At 33.5% G+C, this 9440-nt stretch overlaps 1 protein-coding gene across 1 annotated transcript; it reads left to right on the top strand.

Moving 5' to 3' along the window:
• Positions 1-553: 553 nt before the first annotated feature.
• LOC111378058 (zinc finger MYM-type protein 1-like) lies at positions 554-2994 on the top strand. Its single transcript, XM_023001229.1, has 4 exons — positions 554-637; positions 1505-1527; positions 1722-2036; positions 2244-2994. The coding sequence occupies exons 1-4, from the start codon at positions 554-556 to the stop codon at positions 2992-2994; spliced, it is 1173 nt and encodes a 390-aa protein (XP_022856997.1).
• The last annotated feature ends 6446 nt before the right edge of the window (positions 2995-9440 follow it).

Below are 9440 nucleotides of genomic sequence, written 5' to 3' on the forward strand. Positions count from 1 at the left end.
AAGCAAGAACTTGAACACAAATAGGAAAGTGCTCTGGGTCTTCACAAACGAGCATCGAATTGTGGATTTGTTCTCCTCACAAGCAAAGGAAAGGCATCAAATCCTTAAGAATGTGGAGGAGATACACAAGCCTTGCTTTAGCTTCGAGTCCTCATCGGTAGGCATGGCCGGATTCGGCAGTGGGCTGCACTTGGCTGCAACCCACTGTCTTCCAGGCCCAGATACAACAAAAAAATAATAATAATTTGGGTTTGAATTGTAATTATTTAGCCACATTAGCCCACTAACAAATAAGGCTAGCCCACTTAAAAAAAAAAATTCTTTAATTTGTAGCCCTCTAACCTATATAATTTTAGGCCTAAAATAATACCCATTCCATTAATCAAATAATTAATCCCAATTCCCCAACATTTTCCATTCCGTCATGTGCAGAATCAATTCACAGAAGTCCCAAAAATAAAAAATCAAAATCCCTATCTTCACTTTGTCGGTTTACCTCTGCCCGTAGCTGTCGGCCGAACGCAATTGTCGATTGCCGACTCACTTCCGGCCCATGAGTGACGGACTCGCACAACACACAGTCGCACCGATTCGTCGCCTCAAGCCTGTCTACCGACGACTTGGGTTAGGTTTTAGGGTAAGTAATTTACTAATCTTGTTCAATTGTTTGTCTTTTAATTTGATTTCCAGAAAGTAAATATGAAATAAATAATGAATAGCTTGGAGAAGAAGAAAAAATTGGTTTTCATAACTGTCGCTACTCGCTAGTATGAAAGATCTGGTGGTGAAAAACTGAAAAGGGGCTCCTAATTCCTAAATTTATTCGGGCTTTACTTTGGCAGTATGGCCAATTGTATTGTGCATGTGTAGTGTTAATTTAATGTGCTTATCTGTATGCATTATGCGCAACATTAATTTCTGTTTCATTTTGTTGAAATTTTGCAGTTTAATAATAATTGTGTTGTATATCTTTGATTAGTTGTATTTTATGTATTTTACATTTACGTAATTTGAGATTTGAGGCCAACGAAAGATTTACCCATTCAAAGCAATTTATGAGTAGATCTTTCTGCAACAGATTATGTAATTTCTTGCTATGGATGTAGTGTGTGTGTGTCATTCAACTTAAGTGTTCACAAAAGATAAATAAAATGCATTGCACTTTTAAATAAGATTTATATGGACAATGGAGTAATCAAGGAGGACAAGAATATTTGTATTAATTATCTTGTTTAACAAATATAAAAGAGACAAAACTGTATTAGGATTATTGGAACATTGACCATTTAACCCTAATGGTTGAGTACTTTAAATAAAGCAACTCATATTCTCATCATGCTCCTGAAAATGGCTTTCAGTCCTTTGTCAAGTTCTAGAATGGCTGGTTACAATTTCTTGAGTTGCTGCAGAACATTTTGTACTACCATAGCATAGTTCCTTTTTCTAGGTTTTTGAAGGGCATATTCTGGTTACTCATTTGATGGATTTTTTTGTTTAATTGTAGGTGAAGCACTTTGATTCTTTGAAGTACTGTACTATTTGTTAAGAAGAGGGTCCAAATGTTGCTGAACTAGTTGAGAAGGTTTAAGGTTAGTTCTTTGATTTTGGATAAAAAATCTCATTTCATAGCAAACGGTAAATTGGTTTTATGGTTATGGTTTTATCAATTTATATTTATGCCTTTATGGAATATTGAAGCATTTTTATTTTTATGCTTTTAGATTTAATATGGAAGAAGATCGACCTTCTACCAAGAAATGTAGAACTTTATTGTCTTTCTTTTCAAAAAGTAAAAAATCTCAGGACTCTCCAATTCCTACGGTGCCCATTCCTCCAATTTCATGCCCTGAAGTTGAACGACCTTCATCTTCCAATTTTAATTTTGAACCATCTGATTCTATTGAACGAGACCTTGGAAAAAGAAAGCAAATATGTGAACGTCCATTTAATGAACGCGATCAGATTAGGCGGGCTTATCTAAATATTGGACCTTATCAACCAAAACTTTTGGAGTATCAGAACAAAGAATGTGGAAAGTAGAAACGTCGATTTCAGGAATGTTGGTATAATCAATTTCTTTGGTTGGAATATTCGCCCTCAACACATAAGACATATTGTTTTTACTACTTCCTTTTTCTAAATGATAGTACTCTACCGAATATTTCATCATTGGTTACTATTGGATTTGATAGTTGGAAGATGGTTAACCAATGAAGTAAATGTGCATTTCTTATTCATGTTAGTACAACATCGTCATTGTTTCATAATGGCTGTAAGAGAAGAGTTGAAGATTTAATGAAACCAACTCAACATATTGACAAGGTAATGCATTCTGTATCAAATGAGGAAAAACAGAAAAATCGTTTGCGTCTAAAGACCACGATTATGAGTGTTAAGTGGTTAGCTCTTCAAGGTTATTCCTTTAGAGGCCATGACGAATCTCCATCTTCACTGAATCGTGGGAATTTTATTGAATTGGTGGATGCATTTGCAAAAATGAATATTGAAGTAGGAAAAGTTGTGTTGAGTAATGCTCCCAAAAATGCTACATACACGTCTCCAGACATTCAAAAAGAAAATTTGAGCATTATGGCCAATAGATTACGACAAGGAATTCGTATGGAAATTGGGGATGCAAAGTTTAGTATTCTTGTTGATGAAACACGAGATGAATCTTCACGAGAACAAATGACTAATATCCCGAGGTTTGTGAACAGTAATGGAATTTTAACAGAACGCTTTTTTGCAATTAAAAGTGTTAGTGACACTACCTCATTAAATCTTAAGAATCAGGTTTCTGATGTTCTTGTTCATTTCAACCTTCAAGTGCAAAACATGAGAAGCCAATGGTATAATGGTGCTAATAATATGTGTGGTTCTTGGAATGGACTACATGCATTATTTCTTAAAGATTGTCCATATGCATACTATGTTCATTGTTTTGCCCATCATTTACAACTCACATTGGTTTCTGCAGCTAAGGACGTCTCATAAATTAATTCATTTTTTTCTCATTTGGACAATGTTATTAATATGATTACATCATCTCCTAAGCGCATCAATGAGTTGAAAAGTTCACAAAGAAAAGAAATTGAGCATTTGTTAGAAATTAGAGAACGAGAGTCCGGAAGTGATGCTAATTAGATTGGTAATTTGCAACGAGCCGGAAGTACTCGTTGGTCTTCTCATTACAGCTCTGTAAAGAGTTTGATTGATATGTATGCTACAACTTCCAATGTGCTTGAGTATCTTAGTAATCATTCTCCAAGCACAAGATCTCGGTCCGAAGTTGGTGGTGTATACAAAACCATAACAACATTTGAATTTGTATTTATCTTGCATTTAATGTGTAGAATATTAGCAATTGCGGATGTTCTTTGTCAGTCCCTTCAAAAGAAAACTTAAGACATCTTAACTGCTATGAGATTTGTCTGTACTACAAAAACTATCCTTCAAGCATTGAGAGAAGATGGCTGGGAAGAATTTCTTGAAGAGGTGAAATGTTTTTGCTCAAAAAATGATATACGTGTACCTGACTTTGATGGTTCGTATATGGTTGGTCGTTCTCGTGGTTGTGAGTATCCTACAATTGAACATCATTAACGCTTTGATATTTTCAATGTAGCCATTGACTTTCAAATGATGGAGTTAGATACAAGATTTATTGAGACATCAATAGAGCTCCTTTCTCTCAGTACAGCTTTGGATCCAAAAAATTCTTTTGAATCATTTAATATGGATAATATTTGCAAGTTTGCAGAGAAGTTTTATCCTGAAAATTTTAAACAGCAAGATATTTATTGTTTGAAAATTGAGTTGCAACACTATCAGAATGATGTGATTTATGAACCTCGATTTCAAGTACCTACATTGTTTGATTTATGTCGGGAATTGGTTGCAAGTAGAAGGTTGGAGAGTTACGTCATTTTGACTACATTGATTTGTTTAGTACTGACACTACCTGTTTCAACGGCAACTGTGGAGCGGGCATTTTCAGCAATGAAATATGTGAAGACGAAAATTTGTAACAAAATGGATGATGGTTTTCTTGCTGATTGTTTAACACTAAGGGTCTGTTTGATTGTGAAGATGGAATTTGGGTGGAAAGAAAATGAATTCCAGAGAATTGAATTACCTAGAAATTGTTTTCTTGAGAATTGTAAATTATTGTGTTTGATTGGTATAATTTTTCACGTGGAAAATGTTGAAGTAAAAGTGTTTTTTGGTGTTCGTTTGACTTTATTTTACATGAAAATTGTCAATTTAAAGGATATCTACTTCTACCATTGTTCCTAGAATTTGTTTTCATTTCAAAAAAAAAAATCAAAAAATCATCTATATTTTGGTGTTCGTTTGGCATTGTTTTACATGAAAATTGTCAATTTCAGGTATATTCTCTTTTACAATTGTTTCTAGAATTTGTTCTCATTGCCAACAATTTAAAAAAAAAGGTGGAAAACCAAAAACAACCAACCCCCTAGGAAAATAAAAGGTGGAAAATCACGCTTTAAGGTGTTGTACCTAGAATTACATGGAAAATGAATTCCCTGGAAAATCTTGTCAATCAAACAGGCCAAAAGTGGAAGTTGGAATTCGAATTCCAAGTTTCATGGAAAATTTGGCGAATCAAACGAAGCCTAAACATTAAATGAGAATTTAGTATGAATTTAGATCTAGATTCTATTATAAATGAATTTTATGTTGTAAAATATCGCTGAGTACAACTTCAATAGGTAACTTATATTATAAATTTTTCTTATTATATGTAAATTTTATTTGTAGATTAAATTTTTTAAATTTTTAGTCCATCGTAATAATAATTCATGGCTCCGCCCTTGTCGGTAGGGATGACAAATTACCCCGTCCCGATGGGGCCCCACCTCGAATGGGGCAAAAAACCCGCCTCGAATGGACTCACCCCACCCTAAACCCGCCAAGTGAAGAAAAAAATAAAATTAAAAAATTAAAAATAATTTTATTTCTAAACAATTTACCCGTTAAAAATCTCTTTTGAATTTGTATACTCACTCCGCCCCGTGAAGAAAAAAATAAAATTAAAAATAATTTTATTTCTAAACAATTTACCCGTTAAAAATCATTTTGAATTTGTATTTTATTTCTAATAATAACGGGGTGGGCCAGGGTCTTGGCCAAGCGGGTTAGGGCCCGCCCCGTTGCCGATTGCGCCACCTTCCCCCGGGAAATTATTGTTGGATTGTAACGCATGAGAGGAGAAGCTCTGTGAGTTGTCTCTACTGTGCGTAATTGAATTAATTTTGCCCTAGGTTTTGCTTATTCAATCACGCGTCCCTCACGTGCGCTGTTCCCTCCAATTTCAATTGTCAGGTCATAATTTTTGAATCCTTGTTTTTTGTCTGTCGACATGCCTGTGCGAGAAGCAAAATCCTTAGCAAACAAAAATGTTCTTAGGTCTTTACATTATAATTCTTGATTTACATTCCACTTGATTTTTTCATTTTAAATGTTCTCACTTTAGATATCATTGAATGAAGTTATTTTTGTCGTGGAAAAAAAAAATGTTCAAAATTTATCTCTCCTTGTGCCTTGGGAGATAAGGTACACAATTTTTTTTTTAAAAATAAATAGATAAGATATTGATTAATGCTAAAACTCTCGTCTGAGTATAGCTGAAAACATAAAATCTTAAACCAAACGGATATGAATATAGCTCAAAATATTATATTTAACCTTTGTTTGAACCCCATTTTAGAGGAAAGAATGCATTTGAATAGTAGATTGATGGGAATGTGTGGTTAAAAATTAAGAAAAAGTTTTAAGTTTACATGTAATATTATTTTGGGGGTGTTTGATTCCCATTTTTTGTAAAATATATTTTTTTCTCTCTTTTTTTCATCCACATATTCTACATTAGAATAATACTACATGCAAAAAATAAAAAATAATAAAAAAAATTCTTTCTTTTTTAATCACACATTTTTCATCAATCTACTATTCCAAAATGCATTCTTTAAAGAAAAAAAGTGGCTCAAACACACCATTTATTGAAGAATGTGTAGTTGAAAATAAGTTTCGAAAAAATTGAATTTTTAGAAGAATGAGGCTCAAACAAAGACTTAAAGTTAATAATCCAATTCACTATCATTTGTATATACTCGAATTTGTATAACATTGAATATAGGGATGTCAATCCGACTCGAGCGGCCCACGGCTTATCCTGGGAAAAGCTCGAACTGACTATGCTCGCTCATTTTTGAGTATTGACCCCAAGCTCGAAGTGGACAAGCCACACGGGCAACCCATGTCAACCACACCAACATTTTGGCCCATGTCTTGGAAATAAAGTAGCTACTTGCTTGCTATAATAATAATAATAATAATAATAATAATAATAATAATAATAATAATAAAGAATTGCAAGAAAAATAAAAAATGAGCCAACTCGGCTTGGCTTCGCTTGGATTGAGCCCAAAAATGCTCAAGCCACGCCCAAGCCGCGAACTTTGACTCATGAACCAACTCGACTCGTTTATATCCGTAACTGAATTTCTTTCACTCACACATCAAATTTTATCAAAAACTCTTTCACTTCCGAATTAAAATGCCGTATATGCAACATTCATGGAAGACTTGGGTCAACTCTGACCCATTTTACACGTTTTACTTTTTATTTTTATTTATATGAACCCAAGGGAAAGAAAGAAGTAACTTCATAAAATTTGACACATGACTTTAAGGAACATTTCAATTGTTGAAACTAGGGATGTAAGCGAGTCGAGCCGAGCCGGCTCGCGAGTCGAAATTTTCGGCTCGAGTAAATCGTAGCGGGCTTTTTTGGGCCCGGGCCGAGTCGAGCCAAAGCTCGGCCAAAAAAATAAGGCTCCGCCCGAGCTTTGGCTCGGGCTTTTTACGAGCCGAGCAGGGCCGACTCGATTTTTTAAATTTTTTGCAATTTTTAATGACATTTTTTTTCACATGTCAATTGTTGTGGTGCAATTTGTTTAGTGTAAAAAGCAAAGAAATTGTTTAATGACATTTTTTTGAAAGAATTTAAAAATTGCATCATTTATTATTTATACAAATTACAAATTAAATAAAAGTACAACTTTCAAAATTATGTAATTTATACGAATAACAAAATAAATAAAAGTTACAAATTACAACCATCCTCATTTTTCCGGGCTTGGGACCGGCTACAATCAACGTAGGGGGAGTTGAAATTATACACGAATAAAATATTTCGTGTACAATTTTCTTGAATCAAATAAATTTAAAAACTTACAACATTCTATGTTTGGATATGCTGCAACTCTTCGGATATTATACTATCAACATGTTCTTGAACACGTAATTCTGCACATTTCGAAACCTTCAAGCATATCAAAACCTCCAATATATCTTCTTTTAGTCTTGATCGTTCATCTGATAAAATTCGACCACCTAAACTGAATGCAGCCTCCGATGCTACCGTAGACACCGGAGGTGTTAGTAGATCACGTGCAATTTTTGATACAATTGGATATTACCTTTCGTTACATCTCCACCAATTTAAAAGACTAAATTCTTGTAATTCGTTCGGTTGCAACACACTACAAACATCCACGCACATATACCTAGCTAACTTAGAAGGAATTTCAAGATTTGTACCACCAATATTGATCGCTCTAGATGTTGATGAGCTAGAACTAGAATTAAATGAAGGAACACTTGTATTGCTATCTAAATAATTTCATAAATTTTCGGAATTTGTTGAAATATTTCTTGAAAAAGAACTTTGGGAAGTAGAACCACGCTGACCTTCCTTTTTAGTATAATAATTATACATTTCACATAAAAAAGATTCTATATTCACGTGTGATAATTCTATATTCAAAAAATTTGATATCCCCTTTACAGTAGTTTTTGTGCCAGTTAAATTAAGTCGAGGGTCCATTACTGAAACTAAAATAAATAAAGAATGCAATTCTTTCCAATATCTACAAAATTTTAGCTCCATAGAGCGGACTACATCAACAAAAAGTGGCAAATTCCTATATTTATGAAATTTTTGTGAAATGTAGAAAAAATGTTGTAAAACAAGAAAAGATGTAGCGTAATAAACACCGTTACATTCCTTTGTAGTATCGAAAAAAGGTTGTAAGAATTTTTTCACGTAAAATGCAATAGTTCATTCCCAATCTTTCAAGTTATGTTCGGGTCCCAGTGTATGCCTACCATTATAATATAGCGAAATCACTTATCGTAATTTTCACATGAATGTAACATAAGATATGTAGAGTTCCACCTATGTGTTACATCAGTGGCAAATGATTTCTCCTGTAATCCATACTTTGCACACAAACTATTAAATGCTTATTTTCTTACTGGTGACACAGTAATAAAATTTATTGCTTGTCTACTTTTATCTAAAGGTGAACTTATATGTTCTAATCCAACTTTTACAATCAAATTAATAATATGACATACACAACGTTGATGAAAAAATAAATTTTCAAATACGGGGTTAAGATCAGCAATAAATCTTTCAATAACAAATTTGTTCACTGCAGCATTATCAAAAGTAAAATTTCGAACCATATCTTGTATACCATATTCCTGTATGATATCTTTTAAAACCATGTATATGTTAGTGGCATTATGGGGAAATTTTACGCATCTGAATGCAATAATTCTTGTATGTAGAAGCCACAGGTGATCAATATAATGAGCTGTAGCAGCAATATAACCTTTTCTATTACAACCAGTCCATAAATCAGAAGTAAACGATATAACACTATTAAAACTTTTTAGACCTTCAATAGTAATTTGTTTTCTTCTGTTATATAATTTTATGCTATCCGAACGAAGAGTATTTCTAGAATAAGAAGAATACTTGGGTTGGATATATTTCTGCACGAGTCGGGTAAAGTGTATTGAGTCTATCATCGTAAGCGGCATCTCTGCTGCAGCCACGTATGCAGCCATTCCTTCATGAAATCTTTCCTGTGAATATACAAAGGTGGAAAGAGTAGAATTAGAACCGTCAAACACTAGTTCGGTCTGTTTCGAGTCGAGATCGGCTGGTTTCGCTTTGCAACTCCTTAATACGTGTCTATTCAAATGCATTGTGCTCGAGCCAGGCTTCCAACTAAGTTCTTTGCGACAGTAATTGCAACATACTTTCCAAATATCTACTCCATTTTGAACACCAATTTTTTTTCGTTTCATATGTTGCCAACAGTCTGATGATTCTTTTTTTGACCTTTTTGTCTCGAGTACTTGAATTTCTTCCTCTTCAATATCATCCAAATTAATTAGAACATTTTCACATGCAAAGTAGTTAGATGGAGTACTCGAGCTACCGCCAAACTGATTAACTTCATCACTTGTAAAATCCATAATAACTAGTATAATAAAAAATACTGAATATTAGATTGTAGAGTGAAAGAAATTGAATATATTAATTATTATATGAGAAGTGA

This window comes from Olea europaea, chromosome 3 (genome assembly GCF_002742605.1).
Source record: "Olea europaea var. sylvestris chromosome 3, O_europaea_v1, whole genome shotgun sequence".
In the NCBI taxonomy this organism is placed as follows: Eukaryota; Viridiplantae; Streptophyta; class Magnoliopsida; order Lamiales; family Oleaceae; genus Olea; species Olea europaea.